At 41.0% G+C, this 22940-nt stretch overlaps 1 protein-coding gene across 1 annotated transcript in view; it reads right to left on the bottom strand.

The window, feature by feature from the left end:
* The window catches only part of SPRED1 (sprouty related EVH1 domain containing 1), a 128689-nt gene extending 107242 nt beyond the window's left edge, over positions 1–21447 (bottom strand). The window contains exon 1 of the mRNA XM_054971845.1: positions 20817–21447. Coding sequence (XP_054827820.1) covers positions 20817–20848 — 32 coding nt within the window. The 5' untranslated portion in view covers positions 20849–21447. The remainder of the gene's footprint in view (positions 1–20816) is intronic.
* Positions 21448–22940: the final 1493 nt, after the last annotated feature.

Below are 22940 nucleotides of genomic sequence, written 5' to 3'. Positions count from 1 at the left end.
GTACAGGGCAAGGCCCTGTCGATACAGGTAGCTGTGGACCTGGAATACGTAAGCAGCCGATGGCCGGGCGTGCTTATAGTATGGTCGGGGATGCTACAACGACGAATTTGGAGGGAGGCCTTAGATCCCAGGGTGTTAGAGAGGGCCCGACACAAGGCTAACCATGCCATTAAGAGGTCTTTGGGGCAAGGCTTGGGCATTTATTTGCCACACCCCAAGATTAGGGCCGAATTTGCCCACCTCTACAGAGGAGATGGTGTCCATCTGTCACCCGAGGGCAATGATTTATTCCTAGATGACCTACGGCAAGGGATTCTAGACCACCAGTGGGGCACGAGGGTCTAAGCAGAGGCTTGACCCTTGCGGTGGCAGGAGATTTTGGGAATAGGGTGCGGGCTGGTGAGCCCTTGTGGCATTCCCCAAGGCTGGGGAACAGGGTCTGCCATTAGGGAGGTATGCCTGTGGCGGCTACCGTCGGGGGGGGGCAGATGCCTGAGGGGATCCTCTGGCACAAGGCCTAACCTCATGCTAGACGGCTGGGGCGCAACAGGTGCTTGAGTGGGGATCCTATGGCCTAGCTGGCCGGGTTGCAGCCATTCCTGAGATGGCCTACACCTGGGGCATTGGGGCTCGCCCAGACAGGCAAGGCGGTGGTCAGTGTGCTGACCCCAGGGCTTGACCTGTACCGCTTAATTAGCTCTTGCCGTGCATTATATTTATGGTCATTTTAATAAACGGCCCATTTTATCCAAGCCTGTGTCTGTCTCTTACTTCCGGCTGGGGCTGCAAAGGTTTAGTCTGCCCTTTAGCCCCATGAAGCTTTCTGAAAAATGATATTGCATTTTCATGTGTCATTTTAGTATCGGGTAGTAATATAAGAAGTTAACAGAATTTGGTGTAATTTTCTTGTGAGAACTATACTTGCAAGAAAACTGCTAATATCTATGCATAATCACTAGCATTTTCAGGGTCCAACAGCCACTCTTATACCTATCGCAGATCACAATATTTTGATCTGGAAGCACACTGTATTTTCTCTGTCAACCAACCAAATGGTAGAACTGCATAGTCTAGTGAGTAGTGAACTGTCAAAGTGCTGTGGAGGGGAAGACATGAATGTTTTCAACAAAATCATCAGGGTGGGGCCTTGATGTTTATGAACAGAAGAAGCCTTCGCCAAGTCTTCTATCATGAATGCTAAATCGGGAGACAAACAGGAAATATGATTAAAAACCAAATACAGCAATCATGGTTTGTTCCATAATTTAATCAGAAAGGGTGAGAGCGAGAATACTGCACAAAGTGCTACCATCTTTTGCTTTCCAAATGTTTATAAGTGTTACCATTACTAAACCGTACTAAAAAAATTGCTGATAGATTTCAGGTCCCCATTTGGCATTGAGAGGTACTAATATACAGACATATTTCTGTATTTGCAAACATTGGGACTTAAGATGACAAAATAGTTTTATATATATTAGTTAACTGTACAATACAAAGAATTATTTAAAACACTGTTATGCTACCTTTCAACTCAAATAGTGTCTCAAAGGTTGCAAAGATGAAAACATTAAAGCATCAGGATTTTAGTTCAGTGGCACCTTAGAGAGCAACAAGATTTTCGGAGTCAGAGCTTCGTTCTTTAGACATGAGCACAGACCAACATAGTTACCCAACCATCCAACTTTAAAACCTATGAACATTAAAGCCTCCCTGAAATGATACATAAAATAATTTAATAAAAACAGTTTAATTAAAACATATAAGCACATTACACCAAAAGCAGGGAGGAGGACTGTTAACAGTTATTGGGAATATGCCAAACAAAATTTACCCACTGGCTAAAGACAATGACAGAGGGAGATAGCTTAATCTCCCTGGCATCAAAGTTCCAAAAGTTTAGAGAAATGAACAAGGCCCTTCCTCAAAATGCCACCTGTCTAGCCTCATATGGCATGTGCACCCAAAGCAGGGCCTCCAAAGATGAAGTGATCAGGTAGGTTCGTATGGGAGAAGGCTGTCCTTAAGGTATGCTTGCCCCATGACATACAAGGCTTTAAATGTTAATACTAAAAACCTTAAATTGAGCCCAGAAACAAACTAGGAGCTGATGTAGATGGAACAAAATCTGCTCCAGTCAACACTCTGGCTGCAACATTCCGTACCAATTATAGCGTCCCCAGACTTCAAGGGCAGCCCCACATAATGCACACTGCAGCAATCTAATCTGGATGTTAGCATGGCATGCACTACCGTGGCAAGATCTTTTGCGCCCTAGAATAGCCACAAATGGCTCTGGTAAAAGGCCATCACTGCCCCGTTTACCGAACAAGAGGCCTGGGTCCACCAGCACCCCTATGTACAAACCTGTCCCTTTAAGGGGAGTGCAACCCCATTCTGAAAGGGAAATATAACATTTTCTGGGTTAGATGTCCCTCCTCACACCAGTAGCAACTCCATTTTGTCAGGATTTAGCTTCAGTTTTTTAGCCCTCATCAATTCCAAAACTGCCTCCAGGCTTCTGTTAACAGTTTCCATAGTTTTCCTGAGATCTGTTGGAAGCACAATACAGAGCTGAATATCTTCAGCATATTGGTGGCAACTCAGTCTAAATCTCTGGATGACCTTTCCAGTAGCTTTACACAGACATTGAAAAGCATGGGGGTCAAGATGGGACCTTGTGGGACCCCAAAAACCAGAGGCCAAGTGGTGGAACAGCAGTCCCCCAGCACCACATTCACACTCAGGCAGTCCAGAAGAATACCATGAGTCACATTCCCCTTTGTCCATATCCTACCATATGTCATCCACCAGGATGATCAAAGCCATTTCAGTCCCATGACCAGACTTGAAACCAAACTGGAAGACATCTAAAGAATCCACTTTATGCAGGAATTCCTGCATTACCTCAATATATTTTAAAAGTCTTACCAAATTATTCAACTATATTTTGTGGAGGTCACATGAAGCAGCATGACATATCCAACAGTCACGAATTAAATGAGACCACTCCCCCAGTTGGCGTGTTATCATGGTGGCTACAGGTATCATGTTGGGGATCCCTGAATTAAATACTCAAGAGACCCAACATGATGCAGTGGTTAGAGTGCTGGACTAGGATCTGAGAGACCGAAGTTCAAAACCCCAATCTTCCATGGAAGCTTGCTGAGTGACTTTGCGACTGTCACTCTGTCTCAGTTTAATATACTTCAGAGGATCGAATGGAGGGGGGAAATGATGTTGTAAGCACAGCAATAATATTTAAATAAATAAAATGTAGCCATTTAGAACTCTGTGGTTTTTAGTCATCTTACTGTCTGTCACATGGTAGAACCACTAGGGAAAAATCAGTGGCAGTCTCAAAGGAAGCATCTATTTATTTGGGCCCAGAGCAACAACAGCTAATCTAGTGCTAATGTGGTTCAGGACCCACACTGACACCAAACAGAGTTTGCAGAATTGTGTCAAAATCAAAAAGAGTCCAGTAGCATCTTTAAGACTAACCAATTTTATTGTCGCATAAGCTTTTGAGAATCAAGTTCTCTTTGTCAGATGCATGATACAGAGACTGGTCAAATATAGAAGAGGAGGGAGGAGAAGGGGAGGAGAGAGAAAAGGCAATTGGGGGGAGGGTGCAACCAAAACATTCCTTTGCTAGCCAACATTCAAGTCCACGACTTCATATTTTTCGTATCACTTTTTGTTTTTCATATCACTTTTTGTAAAAATTCTCAGCTTCCTTTCAGAAGATATGCAGAATCTGATCATGAAAGAACATGCAAGGAATACAACACAAGCTTGAAGTTTGAAGATAATCTGCAGTTTAACTGCAAACAGCTAACATAATTTGCTGTTCATTTTATACATTATCATCACTGTTTTTATAAACTGTTCTTCTAGACAGATTACTGTCCCACCCAAAGCGGTGAAAAAGTCAAGTGTTATTATTATTCCCACAATATGGCTGGGGAGCTGGGGCTGACGGGAGTGGCATAAATCAAGTCATCTATGGTAGACTTATGGCATGTTGTGCCTATGTATGAAAATCTTGTTAGAAAATCTTTGTGAGATTTGGATCATCATGGATTTTTAATTTATTATCCCAAAGTGTTTTTGTTGTTGTTTTAAATTGTATCAGCACTGTTTCTTATCTGCTCTGGATATTTAGTAGCAACTGCAAACTATTTATTTTTATTTAAAAATAAGATGGTATATGAATTAAAGAATTATAATTTTAATACACAACACAGCATTTATAGAATGAATGTATTAAAAAGACAGCTGCACAAGCATAGTCATTTATAATGTGTATACATCAATCGCTGATAACTAAGTTTAAGAACGACCACTTTAGAATGCCTGCCTATCAGGAAAACTGAGCGCCTTTAATCTCAGTGAAGAGAGGCACTAATAGTTTGTGTAGATGTAGATTGACTGAATCACGCTTGCATGCTCCTTATGATTTTTGTTTGATTTTCATACTAAGCATCTGACCCAAGTTTAAAAGCAAGACAGGATAAGCTTTAAACTGAAATTTGAGACTAATCACAGCAAAATTTTGGCTAAGTACAATGCTAACAATGGTTAGTGCTGAAAAGTGAAAGGTGTGCATTCCAGCAAAAGAGAGGGGAAGAACCAAGGAAGAGGCAGCAGAGAAGTTTAAAGAGTGCTTCCAGTCTTTTAACCATAGTTAACCATCTTTCATAAAAGGTACTTGTTTTCAGAGTATAAAAGTCAGAAAAAACAGTTCCTGCTTATTAAGTGTCCTAGGATGTGGGAAGATCACAGAGGAAGAGTAAAAAGCAGGGCCCAGCTATGAAGGATTTTAAAGGTCAAAAATAAGACCCTGAGTTGCAAAAAGCAATCAACATCATTGCGACCAGGAGGCAGCAGTGGCTTCCTGCACCAGTTTCTAAGAAAGCAATCCTAACCAGGTCTATTCCAAATCCTACTCATATCTATAAACCAGTGTTAATGCCCAGGAATGTGTTCTTAGAATTGCATTTTAAGAGCACTCTGTTAACTAAGGAACAGGCCAGTTTCTTCATGCCTATAAATGTCTTCTGGTAGATTAGTTCAGTCACAATCTTTTTATCAATCTGTAATACCGGCTTCAAGAGCACACCCAGACTGTAGACCTTAGTTTGTCAGGGCAAGTAGAACTCCATCAATATTCAATAATTCGAAAGCATTAGGATCCTCCGCTGTCATGTCCATCTTGTCTGGCTTCAGTTCAGCTTGTTTCCCTCAGTGACTTATAGTCCATCCTAAGCAGAATTACTCCAGTATAAGCCCACTGATTAACTACTGTTTCCATAAAGCCATTTTGAACTGTGTGGGCTCCCCAACTGCTACAATTACTAATAAATCAAAGCCAAATCAAATGGCATAATGACAGCAACCCAGTTGAACACACACACACACACACACACAAATCTGCCTTATACTGAATCAGACGCTTTGTCCATCAAGGTCAGTACTATCTACTCTGACTGGCAGCTGATCACCAGGGTTTCAGGCAGGGATATTTTACATCACCTCCTATCTCACCCTTTGAACTGGAGATAATAGGTACTGAGCCTTCCCCACATCAAGCAGATGCTCAGCCACTGAGCCATGGCCCCTCCCACTTCAATTACAACCAATTGCTGCACCCAGCAGCTTCATATAAATGTTAAAAGATAATGGTCTTATGAAGGAAAATACAGGACCTTGGTTAAGGGTTTATTTCAGTGTTGTTTAATTTCATGGTTTCACACAATTACCACATGGATGTGGTAATTGTTCATTACATCAAACTTTACTCTTCACTGTAGGGGCCAAACATAGGACTGGCATAATCATGAGACTCAGGCAATGTCTGGGGCCATTGTTGCCTGGAACTACCCTCCCCCACACAGTCTGTACATGAGCAAGCACTGCTGCTGTTTTAGGGAGTGTTTCATCCTCCCCAAAGATTTTACTGAACATTCATTTCCTGTGGCGCAGAGTGGTAAGCGGCAATGCTGCAGCCCAAGCTCTGCTCACAACCTGAGTTCGATCCTGGCAGAAGCCGGGTTCAGGTAGCCGGCTCAAGGTTGACTCAGCCTTCCATCCTTCCAAGGTCGGTAAAGTGAGTACCCAGTTTCCTGGGGGTAACATGTAGATGACTGGGGAAGGCAATGGCAAACCACTCCATAAAAAGTCTGCCAAGAAAACGTCATGGTGCGACGTCCCCCCCCCCCCCCATGGGTCAGTAATGACTTGGTGCTTGCACAGTAATGACTTGGTGCTTGCCTTTACCTTTACCTTTTCTGCAAACCTGAGGGTAAAACATTAGCTGAGAATGAGATATTATATACAATGTATTGCTCAATCTCAATGCAAATACAATATATAATCCAACCCATGATAAAATCTATATGAATACAATAGTAAATTGAATGTACAGAATTTGTATCACCTGCAGTATGATAAATTATATGTAAAAGGGCCTTTAACATGTTTAAAATGCCAACAATATTCCATAGATATTTTCTGTAGAAGAATTATTTCAAAGATTCAAGACTAAGGCAGTAACATACTGAATTCCAAATCCAAGATGTGCAGGAATTACTCTAATTGTAATTCCAGTGGCAGATTTGTATCCCTAAAATGCACGTGTAAATTGTACATGTGTACAATATGTAGCTTAGAAGTTATACCTACAGAAGTATTAATTTCTGTATGTTGTTTTTCACATTTCACTGTTACACTGAAATAGTTCACTGATACTGTTGAACATTTACACTTCTTTGGCATTATGTAATACAGAATAATACATTTACAAACTTTTAAAGAGAAATGTACACTCTTATGTACTATATAATCAATAGTACTGAAAGTTGTCTCTTGGAATTACTTCAGGATCTATGGAAGTAAACAACATTCTGCATATTGAATTAAAGGTTTTTCATATATATTAATGTATTTTATATTTGACAAAAAAAATTCTTTGTTTTAGCAATGCTATGATTAATTCATTAACAGTGCTACCAGGAATGAACCTCAGGACTCCAAATATTAAACTGTTCAACAATTCAGTTTGTAGCATTTTGAAACAGATTTTATTTATTAATACTCTGAGACATTGCCTCTCTTACCATAACAGGGCTAATAAATGCCAAAACTGTTAAACTGATTACAAATTTCATTGTACATCATTCATCCATTTCTGTCAGAAACCACGGGATCAGAAATGGAGCAGTTCAGCATTATTGTTGCACTTGTAGAGTATATGCCTCTCCTTTAGTTGAGCAAACATTCAGTAAAATGGAACATGCTATCAAAAGGTGCCACTGCCAATCCTGGAGCTCCCTGTCCTCTTATTTCACTTCTTTGCAGTTGAAACTTGATTGCCTGTAATCTTCAAATAATCAAGGTGTGACAGAAGTGAGGCATAGTCTCACCTCTCTGGGCACCAGCGGGGATTTTATTAAGAGGAAGAGGGAAAATGAGTTGACAATGGCAAAAATCTACAAAACCCAGAGCTATTACTGATTAATATGGCTTCAAGGGATATATCACATAACTAATAATTACAGATAGTGCTCTATAATTTTCATTGTTTGACACCCAAATATCACAGGTTTCTAGCACAGTGACATTTTCACAGGACTGGGACACAGACAAAAGGAAACACTCATTTATTCAATGAGTGATTAGATTGTAGAATTCACTGCCAGTGGACATAGTGATGTCCTTAAATACAGCTAGCTTTACAGAGGAATAGATTCATGAAAGATAGGTCCTCCAATGGCTACTAGCCATGATAAATAAAGGTTCCTCAAAATACAAGGCAGCAAATCTGTGGATACCAATGCTAGGAGGCAACATCAGGGGAAAGCCTTGGCCCTATACCCTGTTTGCTGGCCCTCTGGGGCAATTGGTGTGAAACAGGATGTTGGATAGATGGACCAATTGGTGAGCCAGACAGTACCAGATCCTAAGCTGCTTAGGTGTGGGATCCTTAAATGTAAGAACCAGCATTCTGAATTGTTCCCTCAAACAGCCATCCATCCAAGAACATTTAGCATAACCCCATCCAGCCCCAAAACCATGTTTTTGTGCTTGCTGAAGTTTTCAGACAGTTTTCAAGGGCACCCCCACCCCATGCAAAGGACATTGCAGTAATCTAACCAGGATAGGATCAGAGCATGGATTGCCATGGCCAAATCACACCTTTCAAGAAATTACAGTACCTGGCACATTGTCCAATGCTAATAAAAGACAACAGAGGAGGCTCGAGATGTCATCAAGCAGGATCCAGAAGCATCTCTAAACTATGACCCTGCAAATCCTGTACACAGACTGACTCCTCAGTTTCTCCCCACCTTCAATGATAAAGGCAAAGATGATAGCTCCAAGCTGCTCTCTAGCTGCAGTTAACATTTCCTGGTTCATTTAAAAGAACCATAAACTACAAATACAATCCGAATGATTGCCTTACTTTTTTGCACTCAACATCAGGCTCTCTGGTAATCAATAATGGGTTTAATGTCTATAAAAACTAGTACTTTTCTCTCAAGTTCCATGAGAAGAGACGTTCTTCTTCTTTTGTACTGAATAAACATTCAAGTTAAAACTCATCCCACTGTATGTCAGAAACATTTTCCAAACTCAACTTTTCTGAACAGCTTGAGATATTGCCACAGTCACCTTTATAGCCCCTAAGAAATGTTAACTGACAGAGCCTCAATACTCACAACGTGCAATGGATAGGAAAACATCAGTGTGCTGTAACTTTTGCATGTCCAGTGATGGCTGGGGTGTGACAACAGGTTTGATACTGAAAAATCAATCCCTGCTGATTTGCAATAATTTGCTGGTTGCATTTTTTGTCATATGTAATCAAAAAGAATGTTTATATTGAGGTTGTGTTCTTTCTGTTTTGGATAAAGAGGACAGAAAAGGTATTTGGCTTCAGTCATAAATTGACTAATAAGAATCTGATTTCACCAAACAGCGATAAACAATATGCCAATCACACATTGGGTTAACAGCCCTCAACCCACCAGCAGCATGACATATGCATAGATCTTTTTTAAAAAGACTGAAAATCCTAACAATCAAATATCCAGAATGAAAAAGACTGTGGTGTTTCAGTCTAACACCATAACTATGTGTCTCTTAACAACAACGAAGAAGTTAGGACTGGGATTGCACACCCTCTTCCCGGTCTCACCTCTGGAACTAGCCAGGGTGAGCAGTTGTTCCTGAGATTCTGAGACAGTGATAAGGCCTCTGGTTAAAGAAACCACATTTAGATGATTTAGCAAATTACAAACCAGTGACGAATTTCCTCTTTTGGGATAAGGAAACAGAATATGATGGCAGAACATCAGCAGCCGTATCTAGAAGAGACTCCTTCCCTTCAATCTGGCAGTGAGACAAAGAGAGCCTTAGTGGTACTGGTGGATGATGTGAGCATATGGATGGACTAGTGGAATTCAGTTCCACTTACTCTATATATGTTAAGCTAAGCAATCCATAGCATCTGAGTTGTCTGTAATTGGTAATTTGATGATACCCAGCTGTATATATTTTTTATTCAGCTGTTCCAAACCATAGTCTAGATCCTGTGGTCCAGTAGATGCAGAAAAACAACCCGAAATTGAATCCAGATAACATAGCTGCAGCTCAAGCAGATGTTCTTAAATAGGCCGGCATGCCCATTCTATAGAGAGTTAAGTTGCCCTTATCCAATAGGGAAAGCCTGGGAATTCTTCTTCTATTAGATCAAGTTTGGAGTTGCTGCTGGGAAAGTTTTGTATGGGCACCTATTTCAACAACATCACCCTGATTCTGCTGACCTGGCAATGCTGATTCTTGCTTCTGTGACCTGAAGATGGCTTTATGGCTGTCCATAAAGTCAGTTTGGCAGCATCAGTTACATCAGAAGGCTACGGTCCACCTTCAGACCGTTATGGATTGCTGTGCATTTCTCTAAACTATATTTGTTCCTTATTTGCTTCTAGGCTTATTTCAAAGCTCTGGTTCTTACTGTTAAAGCTCTTCACATATTCAAAGGACCATCTCTTCTAGTATGAACTCACGAGCCATCTTAGGCTGGTCCAGTAGAAATTGCTTCTTGTTCTCTTTGCTAGAAACATTCACACATCAGTTTCAAGAGCACTGAAAATGGAAGTTTTGGCTTCCTTTCTCTGGAACAGCCTGCTGGAGGTGCAGAAATCTCCCTCCCTGTGAATGATTTGGTTGTGTTTCTGAGACAATGAATTGTTGTTGTACTGCTGCTGTTTTAAGTTATTTTTACAGATGACAGTACATTTCAAAATATTTCATGAGCTTCTTTGAACTTAAGGAAATTCTAGGATACAATTCCCCTGTCTGCTCTCAAGAGCTAACAAAAAAACTTCAAATCCTGGTTAAGATGGCATAAGCCTTAAACATACATTAAACATTAAATCAGCATCAGGGGAAAAAAACATTTTCACAGAGCTCATGAAATGATTTAACTAAAAAGAACTGCTGGTTCACAAATCCCAATTCAAACTACAACATAAATATGTACACAACACATGGTCTTTTAAAACAGAATGGTTAGAGTAACTGAATATATCTGCAGCAAAAGAAAAAGTCAGCTAGCAAAAGTGAACAGGGTTAACAAATAATAAACCACATTTTACAATGTAACAAAGAAAAATAGTCATGTTTCAGCATCCCCTACCTTGATTGTTTGCAACTGCAAAGTCTCTAACCAAGCAATATTAATTAACAGAAGACTTCACACACAGTATACATCCTGTTCCACCTAAATACTTTTTTAAGGCAAGTAACTTTTATGGGCATTTTGTTTTTCCAATACCTTAGGCAAATCCTTCACAGAACTTATTTTTGTAAAGCCTCCGTTAACTTACATTGGCTTGTTAACCATGCAGAAATTTTCACGTTACCATAGCAACATAGTATGAGTACATAAAGGTATGTGTGCACAATTTTGAAAAAGATGTTTAAAGCTTAAGATACTAAGGTAAGAAACAGCACATTTCATTTCACAGTTTACCCGATTCAGAAAAAAATTCAATCCATATTAAACTTTTAATATATTATATATCAAAAATTTAATAGTAATGTTTCAATAAAAGTCAAATATTAATAATGCCTTGATAATACTGCAAAAGCAGGCATGATGCAGCTATATAAGTACTTTAAATCATGCCAATTTTACCTGGAGCAAACAAGTCCTTAATTTGGGTTGGATTGGGCTGAATATTATTTTTAGGACAGAGCATTAAACTTTTTAGTACATTTGCATGTCAAGTCTTCCGTAGAAGCAAGAACTTGCTTTATTGGTAGCATGTTAAATCAACAACAAGCAGAGCTGGATTTATGAACAAGCCAAATAAACTATCAGTGCAATCCTAAACAGAGTTACTTCAGTTTAAGCCCATTGAAATCATGGGCTTAGACTGGAGTAACTCTTCTTAGAATTGCACTTTATGTTTTAGGACTTCAGATTATGAGGGGATTCTAGATACAAACAAATCACTAAAGTATAGGTGGAGGGTTACTGTGATGGGGCCTATTAAATGTGACATTGCCTGGGGCCTCTGGATGGCCCTCCCAACAAGTTTAAAATTTGTATTATTATGCACAGACTTACAGAGAGCTAGTTTGGTGTAGTGTTTAAGAGTATGGGACTCTAATTTGGAGAAGCCAGCTGGGTGACCTTGGGTTAGTCACAGCTTCTAGGAGCTCTCTGAGCCCCATCCACCTCACAGGATGTTTGTTGTGGGGATAATAATAACATTCTTTGTATACTGCTCTGAGTGGGAGTTAAGTTGTCCTAAAGGGCGGTATATAAATTGAATGTTGTTACTACTACTACTACTACTACTACTACTACTACTACATATATACATGTAAGTCTAAACACCTGCAACCCAACTGTGAGTTGCAAATACTTTCCAAGGATGAAAGACAAAGGCTCTCGCAAGGTACATAATTCACACTAATTCAAATCCTAAAAAAGAAGCTCCTCTCTTCTCTTTTGTGTGATTGTGTGAGAGGGGAATACGGAAAGCTTGCAATGCAGAAAAAAAGCCACTCAACACAAGCGTAACACCACCCTATATTTCAAGCTTGAGGAATGATATATTGGCTTCTATTTTGCCTTCAAGTATATTGGGGAGGGGGCAGTGTAGGAAGTCCAGCATTCCATGGGAACCCTGCTGTAGATCAGCCTATGTTACAGAGAACCTATTATCTAACAAGATGTGACAAATAGTTCCATAGTTCCTATGACTTCTTATGCCATGTCAGAGGAAGAAAGAAAGAAAATAGAAAACTATTTTCCATGGAATTTTTGATGCTGAGAAATCTATGCCTCCCTGGCCTCATTTCATGCCATTAGTTTGAACTAACTCGTTTCCTCCTTTTGGAGGCAATGTGAACAATAAGTAACCACACAGGTAGATAATACTATGTGTTTTGTATAAGTTGTGCTTGGAGTATGGTTTGCATGACTTTTCCCCTACCGTAAGAAAAGCTCACTAAACCATACTTCGTTAGAGAGTTTCTAAATGAAACCTCTCTATGTAACTGAAGAGGTCTAAGAAATGCTGACATGAATGACCCCATTTCTCAGGGACAAATCAGATTCAGTCATTTGAAGGGAGCTCTGTCTCTCGAAACCTCATGCCCTGGAAATCTAGTTGGTCTTAAAGGTTCTACTGGAGCCAAATCTTGCTCTTCTACTACAGACCAACACAGCTACCCACCTGAAACTAGACTGTCATGAAGCTTTTCACAATTACATCAAGTCATTGATGTCATTTTCCTGACAGTCTAAGAGGCAGACATTAACTACTAGAGTCTCCTCTTTTTGAGTTCACATCATTGATTTTAACATTTCCCAGTTTGTGACATTCCTTGCCACTACCTTCTCCTGGTCACCACCATGTTCTCTTCTGGTAACTCAACCTCTAAACAACTTCAACTCCTCCATTTTAAAGTGTTTGCTGCACCCCAGCATGTGCTTCTAACATGGTTGAACAACATGTAAAAAGCTGTCTTTTTATTCTCCTTAAATAACCATTTCATAATGTCACATTGCCTATTTGACAAAGGATCTAGAAATCTTTTCGGCCAAGCTCACCCAGCAGAATATGAAACACAGTGCCTAATTCAAAATGGCATTCCAAGAACATCTGATTTTTTTAAAGATTAGTTTCTAGATGATGTTTGCAAGGAAAATACACAGCACTTGTTGTTAAAATACCTAATTATTTAAATAAGTATCTGTCTAGAGTTTGTTAGAATGTTCTATACCCCTTAGTCCTGATTTCCTTCTACGTACATCCCCATTCATCCATTGTTTATTTTCTGAACTTGAATTACCTTCGTTCATTAAAGAAATTGAAAACTGCAGGACTTCTAAAAACAAAAGTATCCTGCATACTAAATAGTCCAAATTGCATTTCAATTGCAAAATTAATTTTTAAAACTGTTTCAGCAGAACTGCCTTCATAATTTAAAAATGTAGTAGGAACTCAAACTGTGACCACTGAATATTATACTGCTAAGTGAATGGTTAAGAGTGCAAATGTCAATTCCAGCAGAACCACACACTGACAATTAGTATTATCTGATTCCTATTACTTTGGAAACTTTTCTATGATAACCATAGGGTTTTTTTTCCTTCATTCAAATTTGTAAGAAAAGTGATGTTTGGATACTTTCAGCAAGTCCAGCTAAGTAATTATTTGCTGCCTACATATAAGTGCAATCCTTAATAAAAAATTTAGTGGGATCAAGATGAGAAGGTAAAAAATGTAGTTTCTAGCATAATGCTGACACTATATTTAAGACAAAGGGGGAAGGGAACAAAGAAGCACCAATTCTTTCAATTCACTAACACAACAGACTAAAAAGCCTACTGAAAGATTTGTGCAGGTAACCCTTCCATTAAAACTGGTTGTTTTGAATGTATCCTCGATAAACATGATTGTTACTGCGATATTCACTATGATTCCTCTTAAAGGACCATAAGGTATTAAACAGTTTGATTTAATCAAACCAACTCCAAAACACCTGGAAACTTTCCAATGTTTAATGTTAACCCATGGTCAACATCTAACACACAACCTTCATGACAACCTTAAAAATGCTTTTTATTTCATATATTTATATCCTGCCCTTGTTCTAAGAAACACAGAACATATGAAGTATCCCCCCCACCCATTTTATCCAAACTCATAGAGATAAATTAGAATGAAGGATAATGACCAGACCAAAAAAGAGAACTGGACAGCTTAGTGAGAATTTGAACTCAAACCTATAAAATTCAAGCATAATGCTCTACCCACTACATCACACTGGCATTTTAGGGTATGTTCAAAATTGTATTTCCAAACCTCCTCTTTAAAAATGCAGCATTTCAGGAACTGGAATTAGAAAAGCTGTACTGCTTTGCTTTTTTTTTTTTAAACAGACACAATTCACAAAAGCAGCTATACATGCTGGAAGGTCTACGTATGGTGATTTACTTGAAAAATGCTGTACCACAGCTTGTAGCTCCATCATTGTTTTCTGAAGAGACGTATAAAATATCCCCCGTTAACTCATGCAGAACTTTCACAAAAATTTGGGCCTACTGCAATTGTTTGAGGGATGGCTATACCTCAAGAAAAAATATATTGTCTAAAAAAATGGTAGAGGTATGCTGGGACTGCTATCAACCACTCAAGACTGTGTGAAACCTGCTACAAAAGCTATCCATTTATTTAGTATATTTATACCCCACTTCTCTTTCCAATGGGAACCCAACATGACTTCTAACATTATTTGCTCTCTATTTTACCCTCTCAACAACCATCATGCCAAGTAAACTAAAGTGAAAATAAGTGGCAGGCCCAGGGTCACTCAGCAAGCTTCCCCGGTAGAGTGGGGGTGTGAATTTGGGTCTTTCTGGTCAAGGTCCAACAAGCTAACCTCTACACCAGGGGTGGCCAAACTGTGGCTCGGGAGCCACATGCGGCTCTTCTAGACATATTGTGCAGCTCCCAGAGGTCTCTGAGTATCGCCATGGCCATACATTTTAGTTTAGTTTATTTCCCTCTCTCCCTTCCCTCCTTTCTTTCCATGTCTTTTCCTCCCTCCCTTTCCTTCTTTCCATGTATTTCCCTACCTTTTCCTTCCTTATTTCTTTCTTTCCATGTCTTTCATATTTTCAGTAAAAATGTTGGGGTTGCCAGGTCTAACTCAGAAAATACCTGGGGACTTTGGGGGTGAAGCCTAGCAAGCCTCTGACACTTCCAAGTCAGAGGTCAGGTGATGGCTCTTCCCAAGCGCCACCCCTTCTGATGATGTCACTTCCAGCATACTGCACCAAAACGCCACCCCTTCCTGTGATGTCACTTTCAGGACACTCCCCCAAACCCACCTCTTCATCTGAAGTCACTTCAATGCATCATGTCTTGCAGCTCTCAAACATCAGATATTTATTCTGTGTGGCTCTTACATTAAGCAAGTTTGGCCACCCCTGCTCTACACCATGCTGGTTCTTACTGTTTAACATTAAGTATACCTGTAAACTGTCGCCCATGTGTGCACCTGATAATGAGTGAATGCAGCACGTTCTTCATTTATTACAAAATGTTTAGCCTTCTTTTCAAAGAAAAATATGAAAACTATAACTCCTAGCATGAAAATATCACAGGTAACACCAGCAGCTCAACAGTGGCAACAGAAGAGCAGGGGTCAGAACAAGAGCAGCACATGCCTGGGTCAGCAGGAGGGATTGAATGTTTATATGCTGGGGTTTTAGACACTGCTTCCATATACAGTTCATTTTTAAAAATAAAGGTCTTATGCAGCAGAATCAGAACAGACAGATCACTGAGTACTCAAGAGTTTTCCAGTACTCACAACCTCATACATTTCCCACCACCTGGTATAAGTAGTTCAATGACATGTGGTTATTTCTGCACAGCACAAACACAGAACACTAGCGTTTTTTTTATTCTGAACTTCAATTTGTCAACATTTGAAATTTAGAATGTTCACACCTGCCCTAAACACACATGGACAAAAAGTCCTGCATAGTTAGTGCTATACGTAACCTTCATTAATTTTAGAGCATTTAGGCCAACATTCATAACTTACTGATAGCATCTTCTTTGAGGCACAGCAACTAATGTATTGTATAGGTAAGAATGATCATGTCTCACAGAAATCATGCCATTCCCAGCCACTGCAATGCTTATTTTTTTATTGTTTTCCACACTTCACTTTTTATATTCTTCTTCAGATTGTATTTCCTACTTGTCCTCTCCTAATGAATTCTCCCTCTGTTTGCAATTTTACATTTATAATTCACTGGTTGAAGCTTCCTAGATACACTATTGTGCTTGTCATACTGCATTGGCTGCAGTAAAGTGGTAGCAATCATGCATTTTTTACAGTGTAAATCTTATGCAGAGTTACTCCAGTCTAAAACTCATGGAAATCAGTAGGTTTAGATGGGAGAAGATTCCGTATGAACTCACTGATTTCAAAAGGTTTAAATAATTCTCTGTAGAATTCTCCGTAGAATTGTATTGTGAGTCTCCTTTAACTATATACCTTGCCACAAACAGAAAAAGAACACCAAGTTATAAAACAGTTTCAATAAAAATATGTATATTTATAGCTCTTGTAACTAACTGTATGTCAGCTGTTATGAATAACCAAAAACCAATATTCATTGGCAAATACTTTTATCTATAAACAAGGCAAATGGAAGGTCATTGTCATACCTGACTATACATATCACATGCAACTTACCTATCATACAACATTAATGGATGCACACATTTTGAATGAGAACCAGTGATTCTACACAACACATTTTATTAAAGAGAGGACACACAGATATTTGTTTTGAATATAGGTATACATTCAATAAAGCTATTTTCATACTATAAATATATATTTCAGTTCTAATATAACAGCGTCAGCAATGAGCATTCATGGCATTGTCAAATGGATTTTTCAACAAATGCACTGTAAGTAGAATTTTCATTTTTGTTGTAAGAGTTGCTAGGGCATATAGCCTAGAAGAAATACTGGGCAGTAAACAAAATCAGAACCAACTCTTTAGTCTGCAATACTAAATTTATCTCAATCCAAAAATGAGTGATCCAGAAAGCAGTCCTAGCAGCAAACCACCAGTATCTCTGAAGATATCTTACCACTAGACTAAGTGGGCCTCAGGCTCCCACACATCTAGTCCTCTCATTACAGGCAGAAGACACCATCTTTCTCTGCCTCTGGAAGACAGATCCTGCCTTCTAGCAGGTTCCATAATGCAGCTCTACGGAGCAATCCTGCATTCAAAATGAGGGCAAGATATCTTGGTTCACTGCCTACTATTCATGGTAAGGAGAAGAGCCAAGACCCCACCCAGTACAATCTGAGGGCCTAAGTAACATCTGAACAGGCTTAGAGACACTGAAAAATATTTCACTCAATATAATAAAATATTTTTAGGAACAACTTCTGAAGTAAAATTGTATTTAGTATAGATGGAAATATAAGTGTTTTAATTTTATTTATTTAAAGCTGCTCTATCTTTAGGTGGAGTCTTATGTGCCGAAGAAATAGCGCAAGTCATATGAGATCCAGGGGAAAAACTGCACACAAACACGTTGCAAATAGTCCTGGAGCTCAAAGGTGGTATATTAAGCACATCCGGATCTGCACATAGTAGGGCTCTTTAGAGCTCAACAATACCCAGAGAGTCTGAAGAACCATTCTGCCTTTACTTCTATTTAAGTTAGAACCTAAAATATTTATTTAGCAAGCAAGAAGCATGACAAAATAGTGTTTCTTAAGCTTAGAAGCAACAATATCCAAAACTGATTTGTATAATCATGTAGATACATATATTAGCTTGTATATAATTAAAGGACCATCCACCTAAATAAATAAAACTGCCACAGTACTTTGACTTTCTCAAAAAAATAACTGAAAAGGGTATAATTGTCTAAAGTCCAAGATATTAAAGGGAAGGGGGCAGGAGAAATGCCAGGAATAAATCGGCAAGCTGGAAAACGTCTATCAATACTGTGCAATACATGCAGAACATTTAAAAAACCATAAGAACTTTTTCTGATAAAGGAATAACACAATCTAAGGTGCCACTGCACTCAAATCCAACCAACACTGCTACATACTTGAAATAATCTAGTGGTTTTTCTGTTGTGCTAAGTAAGTTTTTTTTTTAAAATGAGCTACATAAATGCAACTCTCAACCCCATCTCTATTGGCAAAAAGGAAAACTGGATGAGAAACTTAAAAAAAAATCTATTGAAAGTGAACTGTGCGAGCTGCCTTTTGCATGATTACATGTAATACATGTCTTTCATATCAATCATGTCCAGTGATAAACTTCAATTGCCAAGATCTCATTTTTGCTGACAAATCATACCCAATGTAACACAATTCACTAGAATGCAAAGAGGTTTTAAAAGTAAAACACTGCATGAACTAGACATAATTAGAATGACTGCCACATTTCAATAAAAGGCTGCATTTAAAATCACAGAGAGTACTAGCAGCAGTTATGCATTTCTCATTCCATCCACTTCATAGGAAAAATCTAAGTAAATCCACACAGAACACAAAAGTATTCTAAAAGTAAACTATTCTAACATTTTCTTCATTTGAAGTACCCATATATGATGTTTGGAAATGTGAAAAGGATGATCATTTGAATGCACAAAAACACTTTATATACCATAACCTGATGCTATAATTTTTCTATTCCTGACACGTTGGCAGAAAATCCTTTAAGTCCTAGTTCCTCTAGCTCATTGTTATCCCAAAAGCATTATTTTTCAAACATTTGTAAGCCGGAGGCCCATCAACACAGCCATCCAAACACTTAATAAAGAACACTGTTCCAATAAGCAAATTCAGTCTGCTTTTCCAACTAATGGATTTTGTATGGCTGATCCAACAACAGCAAATGGAAACAGATTTTATAGATTGGTCTCTTTCCTTCAAAAAATTTTCTCAATTGAGAGAGAGAAAATACAGTGACTACAAACTGCACACAAGAATGCCAAATGTTTATAACATCTTCAAACTGCAGGGTAATCCAACCATATACTCCTTTTCAATTGCTTTACTAAGGTTTTTTTTATAAATACCGGCCTCTGATGTGCCCCATTACAAAAATGAAGCTAGCAATTGAGAAATTTTTTACTTAAAAAAATAAGGTGTCTCAATTTTCCTCCAAAAAAAAAAAAAGCATGGAGAGCAAGATGGTGTTTCTGCACGTACCCAACACAAGCCTGTGTCTTCCTTCGAAAAACCAGTCTAATCTGAAAGTTGCTCCATGTAGACAGTGTATCGCACTGTGAATGGCCAGCCAGGTATTTTATGAATGGAGTAGATCACGTGCTCCCAGCACTTCCCCAGCCGATATTTCCCACATAACAGTGTCAACAAGCAGGGAACAGCGTTTTTCGATACAATAATCCAGAAAAGCCTAGCTCTTGAACCCTCCGTACTTTTCGCTCCATCGTGCAATATTCCCACTCCTTGCAAAATAGGTCTGGCAGAATGTCAAAGGTAGTGTAGGTTTAATTATTTTTTTATGAATGAAGACTGTGGTATGCAAATTAGAGCGATTCACAAAAAAGAAAATATGGCGGCTGTTTCTCTCTCAGTTCCACGGGTACTGCAGCAGTTCACCTATCAACTAGCAGTGTAAAGCTTTTCACTTTTACATATTGCCTTTCAGGATTTATCCCTGTTATATTATGTGATTGTGACTTAAGGAACAGAGATTTTTTTAAAAAAATGACGCCTAATTCTTTACAGTTCCATCTTAAGGAATTAAGGATTTATTTGCAGGAATGCATACAAATGACAAGTGTCTCCTTCCCCACCCAATCCAGGATTTGCTCTTACCATACAAGTTAGTTCACTGGAGACCTTGGAAAATAATGGTTCTGTACTAATTCCACCCTTAAAATGCTTTTCTACTATCAGTTAGTCACAACTATTGCAAACTGTGTCCGAGCAAGTGACTAATTTGCAACTCATTCTGCAGAAAATAATAACCTCTGACAGGACAGGATGCAAGCGTCACAGGAAAGGGCATTTTTCATTCTTTAGAAGAAATTGCAAAGTTCAGGATCATTGACAAGACCAGCATACTTCAAAAATACCACATATGTGAAGTCCACGACTCCATTTTTACAGTTATTTCGAAGTCCTCACATGTAAAAAACGCATGCCCCCTATGGATTTCATCCAAGCTAAGCACATTAAAAATATTGAAATCTTCTCTCCGTCCCCTCCACCACTTTAAAAGAAGTCTTAACAGCTCATTAAAAATTAAACATTGGGGGAAGGTTTAGTACTGTATTTACATTGACTGACTCATCCAATTAACATTCAGGAGCAGTTCCTTCAGGATGAAGCTCCCCCCAACATTATTTTTATACGGAGCATACAAACGAAACGATTTCAATGACTTTTCCAGAAGGCAACTCATTAAGAGGAGGGGGGGGTCATTACGCGTCGGGTGTTCAACTCCCCAACAGACGGCCGAACACCCTCCCCCCATGCCGTGGACCCGCAATGCCTCCCCCCCCACACACACTGATTTTCCTGAAAGAGAATACCTTCTGCATATTTACGCGTGTCGAAACAGTCTTAAGGACAGAGGCGAAAGACCATCCGAACAGCAGGTCAAAACGCGGGCGGGAAGGAGGCGACCCAACGCAAAGGGACCCAACTCTGCCCAGCCCCGCGAAGTCGAGGGGGAAAGCGAGGCAACTTACTCGTTGTTAGAATTCGCCGTCTCTTCGCTCATTTTTTCCTCACCGTGATCCGAGCTGGAGCTGGAGCAGCACCGACGCAGCCAGGGCGCAGCAGGAGCTCACCAGAAACCTCACCATTGTTAAACCCCGGAGCTGCCCCCCACTCCACACCCTTCCACCAGAACGGCCTCGGTCCTCGGGGGCCCAAAAGCAGCAGCTTTCCTCCCCCCTCCTTTTTCTCCTCGGAAACGAAAAGGTCTTGTTTGCTCGGGAGTTGGAATCGATTCCTCTCTAGTCTGGCGGCGGCAATCCCAGCTCCTCCGGGCTCTCTTCCTTTGCTCGGCGGCGCCTAGGAGAGTGTCTCAGCTGCAGCCCAGCTCCGCGGCGGTGTTCTTCTGCCGCACCAAGAGCCCCACATTTCCCGCTGCAGCAGCAACAGCTCCCGCTGCCCGTCGTCTCCTTCTCCTTCCCTTTCCACTCCGCCTCCTCCCCTCAGCGAGTTCCCCCCTTTCCACGCTTCGGGACAGGAAGGAAAAGAACAGCAGCAGAAATTCCTCCAGAGTCCACGATCCGAAAGAAGGGGCGCGCGCGAAGGGAGAAAAGCCCTCCCCCACCCCAGAAACAAGCAAGGAGAAGGGGGGGGGGCTAATTCAGCCGCAGGCGGAGAGGAAGAGGGAGGAGGAAGCTGGAGAGGAGAAGGCGGGGGGGGGGAGCTCTAAAGCAGCCCGGAGGCTAGAGGGGGAGGGCGGCTGCGTCACGGCTGGTGGCGGAGGGGAAAGAAGCCGAAAGGGCAACCAGGAAGAACCCCCCCCCCCTTCTTCAGCAGCGGCGCCCCATCCCTAAAGCCTCTCTCCACTCCCCAGCAGGGAAATTGGGCGGAAGCGTTGGCTTCAAGCTCCTTCCGCCGCTAACTCTCAGGGGGAAGGGGCGGGAAGGCGACCCGGGCGGTGTTGGCAGATGAGCAACTCGGAGTCCTCGTCCCAAACCCTCCAGTTTCTAGGCAGGACTCTCTAAAGGGGGGGGGGGCAGCCTTCTCCTCGCACAGCCCCCCTCTTGAGCCGCTTCACTTCGAGTAAGCGCCTCGGAGAAAGACGGCAGCCTGGTGCCTGGGTCATTTCTTGCCTGAGTACAGGAGCCTGCTTACACGTACACGGGGGGGGGGGGTGGGAGGTGGTTGAATGGTTGTCCTCTGCAGCACCACCACCCCCCGCCCAAATCTCAGGAATTTTCTTTCGCTTGCACAGCAAGCCAGCTTCAGTTATGGCAACAATATAGTGAAAACGATTGCCTCCCCCCCCCCCTTGTGTGGTTGCGGGAAAGCCTCTGGCCACACAAGGAGGTGCAACTGCTCTAATACTTGGAGTCAAAGTTCGAGCGACTCCGAATTCTCGTGGATTGGCTTGCGAGAATACGACGGGTGCAGCTTTCTGAGGAAGGCCTTGGTTTCCCTACGCGTGCTGGGATTCTCACGTCTGGCTAGCAACGGAGGCGGAGAGTGTTCTCCGCTTCCCCCAAATTCTGAACTCCCGCCAGACAGCTCGTTTGGTGAAAATAGTTCCTGGCCCTCCCCTCTCCTCGACTACCATCCATGAACGCGGAGGGATATTGTAGAGCCCTCTTAGACGCTTGCAGACGCACAGCCCGTCTTCTCGTTCTGTGGAGCTTTAGTGGAGAGCGGCTGCATATACAGAGGGAACGGGATCCGGACTGCCGGCTCTGGCATGAAACGCGTACCCTGCAGCCCCTGCTCTTGCAAAGTTGTTGCGATTGCGCGTATGCGCGCGCGCCAAGGACCGGCTAGGCTCTTTTAAGTGTCTTAAAGTATTGGCGTGCGCGTTGGCTCGCTTCTGGAACTCCGCATCTTGGACTCCACAGACGGGCAGGCTGCGGGGGGAGCGAACTCGTTTCAATGGACGCGGCTCTCCCGCGCGCTGCGACGTAGGAAAAGGCAGAGAGTTTACAGCTAGCGCGATGGTTGCAGTCCGAGGAAAGGCTCGTGCCTGGTCAAACCAGTGTTGAGTTTCTGAGAGGAGAGGGAGACTCCGGCTCTCTCCGCATATTAGGCAGTCATTCATTCATCGCTGCAAGCAGTTTGCGAAAATTCAGAAGCGTTTTTCAGTCGCTTCCCTCCAACCTCGGGTATTA

This window comes from Eublepharis macularius, chromosome 2, assembly GCF_028583425.1.
Source record: "Eublepharis macularius isolate TG4126 chromosome 2, MPM_Emac_v1.0, whole genome shotgun sequence".
In the NCBI taxonomy this organism is placed as follows: domain Eukaryota; kingdom Metazoa; phylum Chordata; class Lepidosauria; order Squamata; family Eublepharidae; genus Eublepharis; species Eublepharis macularius.
This window is presented reverse-complemented; position numbering and strand designations above follow the sequence as displayed.